Source organism: Curcuma longa, chromosome 1 (genome assembly GCF_044706935.1).
Source record: "Curcuma longa cultivar G26 ecotype Majalengka, Jawa Barat chromosome 1, ITB_CL_G26_1.1, whole genome shotgun sequence".
NCBI lineage: Eukaryota > Viridiplantae > Streptophyta > Magnoliopsida > Zingiberales > Zingiberaceae > Curcuma > Curcuma longa.
In genome coordinates, this window is record NC_133861.1 from 7,820,220 (window position 1) to 7,838,309 (window position 18,090).

At 38.6% G+C, this 18,090-nt stretch overlaps 2 protein-coding genes across 3 annotated transcripts; both read right to left on the reverse strand.

The window, feature by feature from the left end:
- Positions 1-565: 565 nt before the first annotated feature.
- Positions 566-2,361, reverse strand: LOC141844089 (aspartyl protease family protein At5g10770-like). The gene is made up of 2 exons (XM_074732089.1): positions 2,160-2,361; positions 566-1,994 (listed from the first exon to the last, which is right to left on the reverse strand). The coding sequence occupies exons 1-2, from the start codon at positions 2,308-2,310 to the stop codon at positions 721-723; spliced, it is 1,425 nt and encodes a 474-aa protein (XP_074588190.1). The 5' UTR covers positions 2,311-2,361; the 3' UTR covers positions 566-720.
- Positions 2,362-9,282: 6,921 nt separating this feature from the next.
- LOC141822759 (phosphatidylinositol/phosphatidylcholine transfer protein SFH13-like) lies at positions 9,283-15,248 on the reverse strand. Of its 2 annotated transcripts, none has more exons than XM_074710121.1 (15): positions 15,074-15,248; positions 14,487-14,562; positions 14,086-14,389; positions 13,716-13,815; positions 13,372-13,638; positions 13,177-13,254; positions 12,998-13,099; positions 12,868-12,917; positions 12,688-12,787; positions 12,274-12,363; positions 12,073-12,174; positions 10,894-11,056; positions 10,283-10,656; positions 9,914-9,982; positions 9,283-9,394 (listed from the first exon to the last, which is right to left on the reverse strand). In XM_074710121.1, exons 2-15 carry the CDS (start codon positions 14,491-14,493, stop codon positions 9,377-9,379), a joined length of 1,824 nt encoding a protein of 607 aa, XP_074566222.1. In that variant the 5' UTR covers positions 14,494-14,562; positions 15,074-15,248; the 3' UTR covers positions 9,283-9,376. The 2 variants fall into 2 exon arrangements, with proteins under 2 accessions (XP_074566222.1, XP_074566273.1); XM_074710172.1 differs by having other exon boundaries at positions 14,487-14,615.
- Positions 15,249-18,090: the final 2,842 nt, after the last annotated feature.

Sequence of the window (18,090 nt, forward strand, 5' to 3'; positions counted from 1 at the left end):
AAATTTATGTTTTGAGCTAAAGAAAACCTGAAAAACAAAGTAGAACTGATTGCTGAAGTTTCTTAATCCATGCATCATCAGTAGCCTAATCAGTTTGCATTTGCCCTCAGAATTCATGTGTTTTGGTAGTATAGGCGAGTTTCTCAACTTGGTTATGTTGATATCTAACTTATGATTGTGTGAATTTACTGTATTTGTAAGCAGGATTTAGTACCTTTCAAGGGCATTATAATATGTTCTATTCTGTTCTATTGATGTTTGCCTTCATGTCTGGCCTGAGTAAGGTCTTCTATTGCGATGCTGTTTTGGGTCGATGCTCACTGTCTCCATCTTCATTCCCTAAGCCATTACTTTGTCGACAAACCTTCCTTTCATCTGCCACTTAGATTCAGGTAGTGGATCGATTGAAGTCTCCTCGCCTCTCAAAGCTTTTATGCTCGATCAGGAGTATCTAGTGTACTTCCAATCATTCTATGTCCCAAAGTATATGCCATCCAAAGAGAAAAGAAGGCTAAATCAAGTGAAACTCTTGAACAATTCAAAAAGCTTTTTAACATTTAATATATTAGATAATGTAGGAAATTTAAAGATTCAAAAGTGTACACAAATGTTAAACGAGGGTATCGCTTAATGGCCCTCGATTCCAACTGTTGTTTATTAGGTCGTACATAAGAGTCAATGTTTTTTAGCAATTATCTCCATTAATATTCTTCAATTAGCTTAACAGCCTCCGGCCGCAAATCCGATCACCTTCTTCGGCACATCGTAAATCACACCGAACGTCCTCTGCTGCACGTTCCCCAGGATGCCCACGTCGCCGTCGCCGTCGTTGGCGGCGAAGGCCAGGCAAATCCGAGACCTGTTCACGGCGTACACGATCCCCTCCGGGGCCAGGTTCACCGACACGTCGCCAGCGAACTGCAGCGCCACCGCCGGTAGCTTCAGTTCCCCGCGCCCCGTCGGGTCGTAGCAGGTGTCGAGGATCGACACGGCGGGCGCTCTCTTGTTCTTGTACCTCGACATACCCTGCCGGAAGGCCGAGCGAAGCGAGGTGTAGGCCGCCGGGGGGAGCCGGGTGATGACGGTGCCGGAGTCGATCAGCGTACCGGCTTTGGCGAAGACCGCCGGCAGGATGCTCAGCCGCTGGCCGGAGACGCTGATTCCTGTCAGATTGAGGAAGTAGAACGTCGGCGTTTTCGCGTCCGTTAACATGTTCGTGTACTTAACAGTCGGATTGGTGATCCCGCTTTTGCCGAAGGCCAAGTAGCCGGCGTCGCTCGCCGACGCCGGCAGGCAGTAGCCGAACACGCCATTGTATTTGTTCATTGTCTGCGCCACTAGCGACGGCCGGCCGCCTCCGAGGCCGAGGATCCCGGCGGCCCGGCCGAAGAGGCCCTCGTTGTCCTGGCCGCAACCGAACAGGAATCTCGGCACCACGTCCGCCGGCGTCAGCGCCAGCGCGTCCGACGAGTAGAACCCGACGCTCTGGGACCCGTCGCCATACGCCACGCCGTAGAGACAGGTGCCGCCACTGCAACCCGACACATCGAGGTCTGCGCAAGCGGCGGAGGCGCACGTGACGTTGGCGTAGGTGGCGGAGGAAGCAGGAGCGAAGAGCTGGTCGAGTTGGCGGTGGCACGAAATGGCGCAGGGGCGGCACTGGACCCACGTGACGTCGCTGCCGGTGTCCACGAACAGCGTCTGGGCCGTTGGCGGGGTGCCGAGGCCCACGGTGACGATGTAGTCGCCGGCGGAGACGGATTCTCCGCTGCGGGCGGGGATCTTCGTCGACGGCGCCGCTCCTGCCGATGCAGGGGAGGTGCCGCCGCCACCACCGAGCTCGGCGGCCGCGATCCGTTGGCGGAGGAAGCCGACGCGTAATTGGTCGCGGGCGAGAATCTCAGCGTGGAAATCCGATTGCCGGCGCCGCATCGCCGGCGAGCACGGACCGTGCCGGTGAACTAAGCGTAGTCTCGTAACGTCAGAGATGACATCTGCTACAAGGGAAGATAGAAAAACTTACACTTTGCCCCTTGTTCTTCTATTTATTCACATCTAATCATTGTTTTTCTTACCCTAAAGTTTCATCATAATGTTTAATACATAATTTTAAGAAAATACGCCCTTGAAATTTCCCAAATCACGTAGCATGTGCTCACCTTTGGAATTGGAGCACACTTTTCTTGGCAACAAAGAAGAAATGTTAACCTTGTGGTGGCTTCTTGTCTCTCCATTCGCATTAACTGTTAAAGCAAGCAAAACTAGAAGAAGTAAGACGAAGGAAGGGAAAGGAGGGGAAGAAGTCGTCATGGCTTCTCTACATGCAAAGAAGTGAAAAATGGAAGAATTTATATGAATGACATGGTCTTTGGAGTGATAGTAGTTATAGCTTTGTAGTGGAAGAGTGTTTTAAAAAAGATTCGAGCTAGTGGAATCCAACAAGTGAGCAAAGTGGAAGTCTCTCTCTTGGTGGTGGTACTGAATGGGAAGGCAAGGTGTTAGCGAGCATTAGTGGATTTGGCCTTTGTTGCACGCTCAATTCTTCTTTTCCTCGTGCTATGGCGACGATAACGTTTCAATTGCATATATGACACCACTAAGCTCATATAAGGCCAACGAAGCAATTGAGAGCAAATCATAGATAGTTAGCAATAGTAGAAAAGAGAAAATAATTGTAATTTGATTTTTTTTCTTCACTAAATTCACTTTTTTATATTTTGAAATTGATTAGAAATTCTTATAGGCTGTAGTTTTCTGTGTGATAAGAAATTGAAAATTGAGAAAAATATTTTTAAACGTATTTTTATTCTGAAAAACAAACGGACTTGTTGCACGATCTGATTTAAACAACTCATCAGCTGTCCACGTGTCCTCCTCGGTGCGCACGATTGCACCGGCAGACCCGCCCGTACACTTTATTGTATCTTTAAACCGTGCCGCCCAAATCCGAATCCCCAACTGCTTCCTCTGCGAGTCTGCGAGACGCGGGCGATTTCGAATTTGCTCCACCTTGATCCGCCCCCTCCGCCTCTTCCTCTTCGCCTTCGGTCATCCCTTGCTTGGAATCCGATCAATGGCGGTGGTGCTGCGGTAGGTCTTTGGATCCGTGCTTCATCGCTCCGGATCCCGGCGATCTCAAACCCATTCTCATCTACCTCTTTGTGCAGATCTAATCAAGGCCATAACGGCGGTGGAGCTGCGGAGGGGTCTTCGGATCGATGCTCCCCTGATCCAGCTCCGGTCGCCGCTGCCTGGACCTCCCGAAAGACCACGTGCCCCTCGGCGATCTCAACCTCATTCCCACCGACGTCTTCGTGCAGATCCAATCGCAGCCTTACTGGCGGTGGTGCTGCGGAAGTTCTTCGGATGTGCTCCATCTCTCCGGACCCTGCTCCAGCCAGCGCTGCCGGAGCTCCCGGAAGACCACCAGCCCCTCGGCGATCGCAACCTCATTACCGACGACGTATTCGTGCAGATCCTCCTTCTTTGCGGACCCAAGCACGCCGCACGGACCATCACCGTATGCAAACCGTGGAGGGTCCCGGTGTCAGACACCCGCTATCTGGATTCGCTTTATGAAGAGCGAGAGGTGTCGTGGTGAGTTCTGTGTTTTCCTTGTTTTGATTTTGTGACTTCTTTTCTAGCTTTTACTAATTGTCTCAGTGTCGAAATAAAGTATTGTTGAAGTGATGACTCTTCAAGATAATTTGCGTGAAACGTCTTGATGGTCAGATGATAAGGAATTTTCTCAACATTTTGTTTCAACTAATCACTAATCTGTAGGTGTTCCTTCTATGGTTATGCAACTGATATCGTTGGAGACATGATCAATATCAGTCGTTTTACAGTTTAACATCACAAAGAATTTACATGACTAGGTGGAGTATGATTAGATTGCGAATATAATTGTAATGCTGGGAGTAGTAAGGGAAGTTGCACCCTTCTCCCTTGTGCACGTAATCTCTCATGTGAAGCTTATCTAAATGGCAGTGAAGCGAAATCAATACAGTAGTCTGTCTTTTTTATCCAGTTTCATTGGCAGATGCCCTTTCTTTTTGTGATTTATATTTAGAATCTGATCATTTTTGTTCAGTGGATTCAGGTTCCTCACAAATATTACCGCTTAGGATGGAAATCAAATGCAAGGTTCCATCCATCTGGAAGCATGTCTCTACTTTTTACCTATGCATTACCAACACTCTTTACAATTCACATGTGCTCCTTAACATGGAAATTTTATGTTTAGAAGAATCTATTATATGTATCTCATTGTATAACGTCATGCAGGTCTACGCCCCCCAAACTTTTGTGCTGTTTCAAGGATAAAGCTAAAACAACTATTGCATTTGAATCATGATGGAAAGTTCTAGTTGGTTACTAGTTTGGCATTTATGCCCCAACTTAAGATGAAAAGTCCATGGATGTCTAAATGGGATTACATGCTAATTTGGATTATAGTTGCACTTGCAAACTAAAGCTAATCAAAATTACTCTGAATATTACCATGTCTTTGTTGACTGCATCAGTCATGTTAGGTTCACTGCGACAGTGTGTGGTTGTTCCAATGTATAGGGTGCATCACACAGTTGTCACCATACAATTTTTTTTTGGATTAATTGTAGCATAGTTGCACTAGAGAAAAATTTTGTCGTCCAAAGGGTCATGCTTGCTTTCAATAAGCTAAAGGCAAGGAATGTTCTTAAATTTTAGTGAACATATTGCTAATAATAACAGCTACCCTCCATGGAGTTCTATGTAAGGATATATTGCTAATAATGCTTAGATTTCTTAAACCATTTATACTTACATTAACTAACATTTCTTTTAGTCTCCTTTTATTCCTTATGCCTTTAATTAACTTGCCCCTAACTATACAATTTGTTGCTTGCTCTTGAATATATGTGTGTTGTCTTAAATTATTTTCTCTCATTTTATTAACAATCGAAGCTAACCTTTTTTTTGCTTTAAATAACATTGTTTTTCAGTTTATCTTTTCTAATAATCTCACAAATTTGCCTTAGCATTTTGACTCGTAACACTAGATATTCTTGAAAAAGGAATGATCAAGCATGCGTTCATATCAGAAATCCATGTGGTATTAGACTATTGGTACCATGTAACCTGTGATACTTTTAGTGACACAATCGTTTAGGCTTGCACAACTGGTAGATATGAAACTCTTTTAAGAATGTCCACGGAAGTTAAAACATACTTGTCTTGTAAAAGTTAAAGCTTGTCAAGGATTATGCATGGTTCTATTGAGATACGTTTTGTTATTAATGACTACTTGGATATTGAAAAGTATCATCGGTAGCTTCGGTACCTTGTGTAAAAATGTTAATGCTATTCTGCGAACTTCTCATGCTAGCATGTGGTTATCATATCATGTCCATGTGGTTCATAATTGACATGGTCGTCTTCATTTTTAGTGTTCATACACCTGGTTGATCATATTCAGTGATGCTATATTCTATGAAACTACCAGCTTTGCAATGGTCGATCATATTCAGTAATGCTATTTTCTATCAAACTACCAGATTTGCAAAAAAAAATTTATCACACTATGGGACTCATTTCATATAGTTATATTAACTGCGGCCTTTGTTACTTAGTTGCATGTTACTTGAGAGAGGGAGATTCCTTACATCTTCATCTTGTTTTCTAATGGAGTTTTTTGTTTTTGCAGTTCTCAAAGGTAACCTTAGGCATGATATTGACAATGAAATTGTGCAACAAAAAGCTTACTTCATTTCTCAGAGAATTAATGCAGCAAACAAACAAATTTTGAGTCATGTTTGAACCATCAAGGAGGTACAAATCACCATCGTCAGAACTTCAATATTTTCTTCCCCATGGTTTACTAGATCAATTGAGCAACCTTATTGGAAGCATTCTTCAAGCAGTTCAAATGTTCAGCTCCTAAGGGATCCATCGCATGTGTCTAAAATTTTAGTTATATGATAATCTAATGGTTCATGTTTGCCTAATTATGTGCAGCATATAGCCGTGTGACCATCATTGATTTGTCAATTTTTCGGTGCGTGTTTTTTTTAAGTGCAAACTTAGGTGCGCACGTGTGTTTGTGAACTATCTTTATACTTGAGATAAGAGACATTCTACATCGAGTACTGACTACCTTTGAATATGATATGCATGCATTAATGCGTGCCCGTGGTGTAGAGACATTTGAGTATTGACCACTGCTTTTGTATATGATATACATGCATTAATTGCAATATTGAGTATATAGATATTTGGATCGACGTCCATACAATTTTTGTATTCAGTTTACTGATATGATTTTGATCATATTTTTTATGCCCTCTTTGAATGAAACATTTATTCAGTTTACTTTTTTTTATGTCCAGAAACTGTGCTATGTGGCCGCTGACTGAGGCAGAGCTACAGAAAGTTACCGAAGTTTCATGTGAGGTTGTCGGTGAGGGGTTGGATCACTTTTTCTGAAGAGCAGTTTAAAACTGGGGAAATCCTTTTCCAAACATTACAGGCGCTATGTAAGTTGTTGTTTTTGTCGTCTTTTAACTTGACAAATAAACTTTACAGTGATCATTCTTCTTGCAAGATTTCAATTCCGGTGTAGGCTCAATGTTGATTAATTTACAATAAACACATGTTTCTTTCATTCAAAATCAAAAACGCTGCTGAAAGCTTTTTCCCTTCTTTACCTTCTGTTTGTTTCCTATTAATTTCATCAGTATGAAAAATAAACCAGACAAATTTATACTCAAAATCACACGAATAACTACGCAAACTCTTCGTGATTACAGACACACACCGGGTTTACATCGACCTGTGGCTTTCTGCATGGATCATTGCTTGGCTGCTGAAGTCCCAATCGATGACAAATGGTTTCAAACTGTGGTTTTGGCTGGTGCAAGTGTTTGTTTACCAGGACTGCCAGGTCTGCTATCTATTTCAGTTCCTGTCTTTTTTTAATTCTAATATCCATGCGCAAGTAGGCATGAAGTTCACTTCTGACAGATGATAAAAAGGAAAGAAATGAACAATAGTTTTCGATTAGCATAGATGCAAGTGATAGAGGCAGCCAATTAAAAAAGAAATAATCTTTAGGCTCAGTGTAACCAAAGGAAACTGAGAGGAGATAACGGGGAAGGAGAGAGGGTTTGGTTGCCTCTGACCATGTTTACTCGCCTATAGGGAGTGAAGATAGAATTATTAATAGACCAAAATGCCCCCTTAGGTTAGGAGTATTATTAGGTAAAATTGAAAAGGGAATAAAAGACTACAACCATTTTTCCTTGATGAGTTTGACGCCGCAAAAGGGCACTATAGACTATTCCCCTCCTCCCATTGCCCAAAAGAGAAGACTCCCTCTCCTCTCCCTAATGATTTCATCTTTCATAGCACTCAATGCAAAGATAATAACTAGTCCTAAATAGTTACGGCAAATCCTAGTGACGATTATGATGATGACTATGACTTATCTTCTACATTGCTCTGGATGAACTGTTATTATCTATTTATTCATCTAATAGCATATAATTCTTGTCTCATCAATTGAAAAATTCCATAGATTCTTGAAAAAAGAACTGTACAAGATTCACCTTTCCTCCATGTCATTCTAGGTCCATGTGGTTATGATTCTACTTCAAAAATTGTGAATAATGTAAGTTACAATGAATCACTTTTCAAGTGAATTGTGCACTGCCTCTACCCATCCATGGGGGTTGCTGATACTAAATGCATTGAGAGTGAACTAGTGAGTCACACCTCGATTGAACCAAGAGCAACTTGCTTGAGCTACACTTGTTATAACTTGATCACGTCATTATCCGATTGAGACCTTATTTTGCAGAAAAGATGTGGTAGGGTGACTTGTGCGCCTAGTAGTGGATTATATTATTGTCGCTAAGTTGGAGATTTGGGCTGTAGTAGTGAGAGCTTGAGGGTGAGAGCGGTGCAATCCCAAGCGAGAGAATATAAAGCCATTTGCTTACTTTATCGATACGAATGCAAACATGTAAAACATGTTAGGACTAATACTACGACTCAAGTACGATAGGTATTCCATAAGAGAGGCAGGGATCTTGATTGTCTTACAGCAATTGTCTTATAAAAGCATTTCTACATGATCAATACGGTGTCAATGGTGCGGGTGTTGAAGTGTCTGTTATATGACTATCCAGTGCCATAGGTTAGGTTTCAGACAATCAAATAATGTTATATATGGCTTCGATGATGCATGGCGTGTTGTTAGGAAGAAACAATTCCACCGGATGCAACGCAGCAACGCCTATATGGTAATATTGTTTTGTTATTAAGGATGGTTTTGTTCATTACTGGGGTGCGTTTTAGATGCCACCTCGTTGATGCAGCATGAATTTTTTTCATGATGTTTTAATATTTGATTCTTGAGTATTGTTACTGCACAAGGGGATGGCTAACTAAACAAAGTCCTACAAGTCAAGAACTATTTTTGAAAGGAATAAATAATTCATGGTGGCATTGACTGTAAACTTAGATAATTGTAAACAAAAAATACCCTTGATTAGCTTTTCAAGTGTCTTAAAACTATTCTTACTTATCATTTGCTTCTCTCTTTTTGTTTTGGCAAAGTATGTTGAGTACTACTTTTCTCGATTTTTTTTTGTCCATGTTTGTCTAATTATTTGTGAATTGTAATTCTATGAATTTTGTCGTTTCATGGAATTCTAGGATTTTACAAATTTTCAATAATTATTTTTTATAAATAATAAAATTACTAGTGCACCTAATAAATTCCCCCTTTTTTTGTTTATGGTGAACTTTTTAGTTGAACTTATTTGATTTTTTTTATTCTATAGAAACGATAATGTTTTTTTTATAAAAATATTATGGTAAAAGAATTGTGTCAAATTTTAGATCTCACTTATTCTATTACAGAAATATGCCACCGGTCGATATATTTTTAATAGAAAATTGTCTTAAAAGTTTATTATGATCTTATTTAGAAATGTTTGTCATCTCTTAAATGAACTAGACTAATAATTTGTTATAAGTTTAATAGACGGATTTAGCTTTTTTTTTTGTTATATACTATGGCAGCTGCCCTCAACGAAATCTTGAGTGCCAGCGATGTTCATTCCATCATACTTACTATATTTTATACATATCTCAAGAAGTTGTCTTATGCTATTGCACTAACGCATTTCTCACTCATTTTGTTAATTTCGGATAAAGGATATTGAACAGGACATCAAGGTTAACAGGGTAAAATTTCCTTTTCTTTCTCTTCAACCCGTCTCCTCGTATTCTCTGAATGATAATCAGTAACCTTACAAGATTGTATTCGATGGCCAAGTTTGCCAAAGGCATGTGTTCGAACTATAGTTCACTTGCAAAGAATTGCTCCACCTCAACAAAATATCCTCCTCTGAATCAAGAACAAAGAAAAGAGATCAAAAAGTGATATTGAGATGGCCACTACAAGTTTGAGCAAGACAGCAATGGGTAAATTTAACTTTCACTCATGAGTTTATTGGTATTTCATGTAAAGTTTTTCTTTTTTTTTTGGAAAACAATTCCAGTTGTTTTATATATAGATGCAAAAAGAAGAAAAATCATAGTGCGGGCAAAATGATTATTACATGAAATAATAAATATTCAGGGATTGGACATATGTTGTACCGTGGACTAAAAGTGGAGATTTTTTTTCTTTATAAAAAAGGATACGTGATTTATCCTAAGGTGGCGATCAAGAGAACAATATATAATTCAGATGATAATATGGAAACTTGGGATAAAATAATTCCACTACGATGCAGGCGAAATTCTACGGCTTCAATGTTTCAAGTGGGTTGAAAGAAGAAAATTTTAGATTAACTAGCATTTTGAATGAAACGTTTACAACAGAAAGAAAAGTAAAAGAAAGAGACCAATCCACACTGAGTACCTTTAATTCCTGGGTTGCGTCTAATGATTCAATGATTTCAAGCTGTTTCATGATTGTGGCATGCAATACCTAATACACGCAGAAAAGTAACCGAATCAGGTGTTGGGAGCCATCAAACCCTATATATCGAAATTCAGAACAGAAAAATAATATGGCAGCTTATTTTAATATGATTTTCAATTAGTTTTTTTTAATAGAAACTTCGTGTGCCTGACACCTAATGGAAGAGATCCTTTTGTTGAGCCAATTAGGCATCGATCTCAGTCTACTAGAAAAACTAATTGCAAAAATGTATTTATCAGTTTTCATTTATTTAAGGCCTCATGCTCCAACTTTCTAAAGAAAATCATGTAGCAAATACTAGCTTACCTGTTTCGTCTTCTCAAGGTCGAACTCAATGTGCTTTATTCGGTCCCAAGATTCAAGCAGCATGCAATCCTTCTCAAAAGGAATCTCTACGGGTTTGTTTGTGAGATCATCAAACATCTTCTCTAGCTGCCGAAGACGCTCCAAACAAACAACCATATGCTGTTCAGAAGTATCTTCTATAGAACCTTGTTCTGCAACCTCATTGTGAGCTTCTGGTGGATAGGCGTCACTCAACCTTCCCTCTTTTAAACTAATGACATGTGAAAAGGCCAGAAATTTGAGTAGGAAAGATATGAATACTCTTAAAATCCATCGATACAATGGTTCTTGCTCTCTGAGTTCCTCAGCGATCATGTATCTTCCTGACTGCACATCTGACAAAATAGAAATCTTTGTCAAGTGATCATCGAGGGATGAACACATGTTCAAACAAAAGTATGTTAGTGCGTATTTCATGTACTTGTTGGTGTTGTTTTTATAGAAAACTCAAATCTCAATTTCAGAATATTAATGTATATTTTTTATACATTCATTTTTTTAAATGTGATCGAAACTAGATCACAAATCAATACATCTCTCATAGATTTGCAATAGTAGCAAGCTTGAAGTACCTTGTCGATGTGATGTTGGGATGTTGTATGAACTCTGACCTTGATATCTGAAATCTGATCTGTTATAAGATTTTGATTCTCTTTGACCACAATCTATAGATTTGTCAACGACAACGAAATGGTCATCGCAACTATAGTAAGCTGGTGAATCTCTCACTTTCACCTGCATATACATCAAATTTACACAACCATTACGGGATATTCAATCAAATAATTAGCATACTGGCTGATATGGTCATTTAGATATTTTGCACAATCCACTGGAGTTGAACGTCGGTTGAGCTCACTTATAAATGTCAAAAAAAAAACTTAATGAAACAAAAAATAAATAAATTCTAATTTCATAAGTTAAAAATATTATTCAAAGACCTACTCGATGCAATATAATTATAAATCCAAACATATAAAATAAAAACATAATAGCTAGCCTTACAATGTAATAGTCACAAAGACTAAAACCATATGATTCTTAACTATCTAATGGACCTTTGGTTGTAGTTGTAATGTTAATGTTATTTATTGGTACATATAATTTATCGACCATTGGATAAAAAGATGAATTAGTTAAAAAAATTGCTATTAGTGGATTCAAAGTGAAGACCTACTTTTTCATAAGAGATTGTTTAAATCACTAAATCGACACATTATTACCATATATTTTGGTTTTTGATAGCACTTTAAAATTACACAATCCTGTTCCAGGTTTCTTTTAAAATCACAGTTCTAAAATTAAGAGGTTGAAGATCCAATTCACAAACACTCATGTTACCTGATGTTTTCCCAAGAAAAATTTATTTGTTTAAGCGTATTAAATAATTAGATGGCTATTTATAAAAGTTATCAAGCCATTAACAGATTTCTAAAAAGAAAAAATTAAATTCCCAAGACTTAAGATTCTAATCAAAGAATCTCATAGTTAATATTATGATTAAACTTGGATCAGATCAAAATATTTGGTATTTTAAACAAGAAATTCATCGACGATCCAGGATTCAATTACATTATATTTTTTTAAGCCCTGGACGCCTGGACCCATCCAATATCAAAATAATCTAAATTGAAACCATAAGTTGTACAAAATCATTTCATGTTTTCATCGACAGTGAAGGACTAACTAGAATTCCCACAAATAAAGCAGAATATGCCGAATTGAAAACCAGATAGTGGAGGGAAACTCACTTCTTCACGAACTGGAGCTAGACGGCTGTGCTCGATAGTTTTAGAAACTAGATCATCAATATCTGATCCAGAATCAATTGTCCATGTACCGCTGCTTCTTCCCTAAAGATGAAGAAAGGATAAAAGAAATTTCAATAAAGGACATTACATAATGCATCCAGAAAAATGAGGAACAAAATAAAGGCTAGATAAAAAGCTTGCCTTCAAAAGATATGACCCTACAAAGGCTTCATCTCCTTCTGACATTCGTCTAGTATGCTTTAGCAATGCTGCTTCAGCATTATGTACAAGCTAAAATTTTTTTAAAAAAATGCATTACTTATTTTAATGATATAACAGTGAGTGCTTCAACACCAAAGAAACAATATGACATGGAAAGAGTTTGAAAGAATGAATCATGTGGACTAGTATCACGGTAAACAGCATAATTTTTTTTCAAGCACAAATCTTCTTGAAAGGTCTTAGAAATGATTCGATATAGATGTGGGTAAATTCAACTAAGTCAACCAGTTTTTTCATTAGGATATGAGACTACTTCCTTTTAGTTCAGATCCTAAAGCAGATAGAATGACCAAATGGAAAGCAAAAAACTCAATAGTAAGTGAATAAATGTACCTCCATAATGTTGGGATTATTCCATGGCCCTTTGTTAGACTTCAAACATCCGCCTTCACTGGAGCAAGTGCACATGCCACCCAAGAAATCTGGAAGTTGACTGAAATTCGACGAGCATGTAACTTAACGATCAAAAGAACAAATATTAGCAATATCACGAAGAGAAAGATATGACCCTACCAAGAGTCGATAACTTCAAGCAATGCACTCTGGTACTTTGTTCCCAATACCTTCATGATACAGAAATCAAAACGTATTGCAATACATCAAATACCATAAAATAAGACCCTTTCAGTATTGGAGAACTTACATGTATCTTTGCAGTTGTTTTTGGGTCAAGAAAACCTTTAACGGTGTTCCAAAGGAGCCTAAAGCCAGGACCAGCATTGACGATGAACATCTCATGTAAAGTCTGCACTTTAGCAAGCAAAACATTGCAGTTTGAAGAGAGGAATAACAATGATGATGAAAATGGATAAAGTCCAATACCTCAGGATAGTAATCTCCATCAATTTTCTGCATTTTGAGCAAAAGGTCTCTAGCTGTCTTGCTGAAATTCTTCAAACCCTGACGCAGTGGAATGCAACTTGAAATATCAGTACGTAATGAAATATTTGAATCTGAAAGTGTTACGTGTTCAGACAAGTGGATCGAGTGGGTCAAACAAGGAAAGAAACTACATACCACTCCTTGCACATCCAAAATTGTAGTCGTTGAGTTAATGCGCCTTTTTGCAGCAACTGAGCATGCAGGAAACTTCTCGTGTAAAGTTTTCTCGAATTCCTGGACATGATATTTAATATATCGGTCTACTGTAGTAATGTGCATCAGCTTATTTGGTTCCACTTTTCCTAGCCTCTCAATATAAACTGGTCTTCCTTCTTTATCAACTCCGTGGTATCCCTGAGGATAATGGTGTAAAACTTCCACAAGCTCGTCAAACTTAAAATCCTGGCATCCAGTAGGTTGTGCATATAAACATGTCAGCATTAAGTGATGTCCATTGGCAGACTATGAAGATAAGCTACCTCAATGATTGTGTCCGTTCCAAATTCTTTTCTCCAATGAAGCATGTCAGCCCACATCTGAACTGCTTTCTCACAGTCAAATTTTCTAGCTTTCAAGAATCTGTATCATGTAAATTCATTAATAAACAATTAGAAAAATGAAATTACATCTAGAACAAGTTGAGACAAGCACAGTGTAAAACCCAATTGAATCAGATGTGTAAAACTGATACAATACAGTTCTGGACCAAAACCAATTCAATAAAGATGCTTATAGTCTGGTTAAAGTAGTGTGACAATTCAGGTTCCAATGAACAAGTCAGGTGAAGGATTTCAAGAATATACCAATGCTAAAACAAAATTCCTGTTCTTTGATAGTGAAAAAGTTAACCTGAGCATCATATGATAGTCATCGTGTTTATCAGGCAATAAATCTCTAGAAAATAGCTCCTTACGGAACGAATGGACTGCAAGCTCCTCCTCCACATCCCTTATATCTTCAATCGACACAGTAGAAGTCCTATTTGGGGTTCTCTTTTTCCCTCTCTTCTTAAGAGAGTGGGTAAATCTCGAAGAAGCACTCAACGCCTTTTTCTTTAGAGACCCTAAACTCAACCTTTTTCGCTCATCTTCTGAGTTCTCCACATCTGATCTTCTTTCTTTTCTATCTTCCCGACTGTGAAACGTATCGAGACCTTACAGCACAAAATATATATAAAAATATCAGATAGGAAGAATTCTATCAGCGCTTCATAAAGACAGTTATAGATATATGAATCCAAGTTGACATACCAGTCATTTTCTGACAGAAGAGGACAAGCCGTCAGTTGGTCTAAACCTTCTGAAGTATTATTCACTAGTTTATAATCTGCCAAGTAAGATTGCTTTTAGATCACCAGGAACCAATGCCTCCATATAGTTCTGATAAAAAAAAAAAGCAACACACAAGAAAAAAAGGTACGATTTAACAAACCCTCTGAAGATAACGGAAATATACGTCTGTCTCACAAATATCAAATATAACACTAGATGTAAAGACCAGGAAAAAAAACGAGATATAGAAGTTTTGATTACGACAAGTAAAGAAGAACAACCATTCCCGAGTGAAATCAATCATCATCAATGTTCAAATCGACAGAGTTCAAACAGATATCATGTGCGCATATTTATTCAGTAGCTTTGAGATTAAAAGGCAAACCTAATGCGAAAAATGCCAACAAAATATAGCTAGCTGAGTGAACCAACGAGATCAGAAACTCCATGAATAAGACTCATTGGAGAAGATCTCAAAATTTGACAAACGACTCAGATCTCTGTTTCATCATCGGATAACAACCAAAGATCGAGCTCGGAAACAGATCAACGAGACGAAAAACTACCTCGATCACGGAGTTTTCACGGTAGCTAGCACAGGCGGAGATAGATGATGGATCGAAAAAACGCAGATCGACGAGATTCCACCAGCGAAGAAAAAATTCCTGGGATAAACGGAATCGAATCGGAAACCTTTCCTCTCCGATCTCTCCAGGTGAAATATCTTCCTCTCCACACCGCTTCCTCAGCAGCAAACGGAATTGGAATGATCGAGAGCGATCGTGTTTTCGGTTGTATTTAAAATGGAGTGCTCCGCCGACAAAATAACGTTAATAATAATAATAATAATAATAATAATAAATGAATATCTCGACTCCCTTCAGCTCCCCAACTAAACCGGCTCTACCAGGTAAACACCGGCCCTAACCGACGGATCACTTCTCCTCTACAATGCCACGCCGTTAATCTCTCCACTACTCCTCTCGTCAGTAGCATTGCCGCTTTAAGTATCACTTGATCTGCATACGTGCCCGCTACAACTCGACATATTTAGTTAAAAATAATCAATTAATTCAAGTCGATTTTAGAAATAAATTAATTTTACCGTTTTTAGGATTTAAGAATTTAAGATCAAACTGGAAAAGGATAAAGAAAAAGAAAAAGAAACTGCGTGGTGCGCGCTACGAGGCAGCGACCGCATGCAGTGATCCGTGCAGGCTGTGTTCACAAGGATTCGCTGAATATCTCTGCGCAGAGAACAGCTTTTTTAAGCGCGAAAAAAGAAGCATATGGTGACACGGGAGACACACGTAGTCTGTGTCTATCTCCTGTTCGCTGGCTTGAACGGACAGCGGATCGATGTGCCTGCTTGGTCTCCCGCGCGCTTTTTAACGAACGCATTCCTACGCTGGCATGCCATCTGCATCCGAGTGGCAGCCGCTATGTCGGCTACGCTCTTGTCGCCTATTGAGTGGCTTAATAGAGGCTACTTTTCACTTTTGTCCTTGTAATTACAGACTTTTTCAAATGTTACATATTTACAAATCACACCCTACATATTATGGATTTGCTCCCGTATGCTCGATGGGCACGTCAACTACTACTTTGACACCTCATGCATAATATTTTATCTTTTAGCTTTGTCATCGAGCATTCGAATAGTTTGTTTATTGTTCATAAAATTGTGTGACCAATCGATAACATTGAGGGCGTTCTACTCTATTTTTAATGGTTTAAGTCAGAAATTAATGAATTAATTATGGAGCTCAAAGTAATCGGAATAAATTTAATATTTTTAACGTTACCGTAAAAGGTTTATCTACCTTACCCACAAACGCAAATCGCATGTGGACCCTGTCGAGTCCTCCAATAAGGAGGCGCCGTCTTGAATAATAAGTCACAATTCTGCAGTTTGGGCAAGCCGAACGAACATCCATCAAATTGTGAAGGCTCTGAATTGAATATTGTCGTAATGTGAGGTCCGAACTTAAAATGCGTTCACTGGTCAAATATTAGAAAGCACCGGATAGGTCATTGTCATGGCAGCAAAACCTACTTTATTTTCCAAAGCTGCGTTTAAAGTACAAGGCACATCATGCATAGTAGTGCCTGCCCCCTTCTCAGTCTCAACCTCCCTTTTCATATATAAAACTAATCGAAGGACTAGTGTTTTTCTAAATTGAACTTCATAATTTGAAACCGCATGAACTTGAATTACTCTGTTAAATTAGACAACGTCGTCTATCTTCAAAATTAATCAAGTAAAAATCAAACTGAATTAACCTTCAGCTCTTAGGTTAAATTTTATTTTAAACTGCTCCCAGAATTTATATTGACCAAATAACATCCAAAGTGTTTTAACATGTCGGCACATCACATACCGGCTTTGCGAATGCTGAAGAACTAACAAAATTATGAGTAGAGAACAAGTATTGTTCCAAACGCTAAGGAGTCAAGAGGCATAAAAGGAGCAAAGTATATGACCTTACTCAAAGGCCACATGCATTGTTCCCAGCTCAAGTTACCATATCATTAAGTATACGATTGGAATGTTAAACGAATTGAATGCAGAAATGCAGTCTAAATACAGAGTAAATGAAATGATAAGGAATAAAATAAGAATGAATCCGTCGGTCCAATCGGCTTGTTCAACTTTCTCAGTTTAACAACCAACCGGCGTGTCCAACAGTGCTAACTGGTCCACTTGGCTTAACCAATCAGTCTAGCTATCCCGCCGACACATCCAACGGCCTGGCTCAGTAGGTTTGTTTGGCATGTTTCTTATATTGATCATATCAGGTGACACAAGCCTTTGTTTCAGCTCATAACTGCTTGTGAAATGAACATAGCAGCATAACAGAATTTTTTTTAAAAAAAGGTAAATAAAAGAAACATGTTCAAGCATGTAATTTTGTGAAGACCAGAGTGAACAAACATGTAACTTGTTTCATGCAATAGCAGCAAATTGAAACTGAAATTTGCAAAAGAAAGAACTGCATTCAACGAAACCTAAATAAAAGATTTTCTCTTCCCCACCCAACACACAAAGTAAAAACAATATGAAGATGGCCAATGCTCAAGGTACCACATGCATTGATGCCAACTGAAGTCACATGGCAGGGTTCTTTAGTGTTACATGTCCGTGGTCAAAGCCTTGCTACTTGGACGGTTGGAGTATGGAAGAAACTATGCTATGCATCACACTAATTTTCATTAAGAATGGAATAAGAAAACCTGTTGATTTGGTTAGGTTTGAAATATAAAGAGTTCGGTCTCATTCATAACAGCTCAAGTAACTTGGATTTACAGTGATGTGGCACCAACAGAATAGAATAAATCTGTAGGCTTCAGCATGTGATTTATCATGGTGAAGGATGCGAAAATCTTCAAGGGGAAATATGATTGCATTAACGTTGAATGAACTAGTCCACTTAAGGATATCTATCAAAGACATGGAGGAAAAATATTAAGAGAATATACAAAGAATGATCATTTTCCTAACAAATTAAGTTTCATAAATAAATGGTTAGCCAATTAATTTCAACAAATTATTATAAAATAAAGTATACAAAGTACATCAATT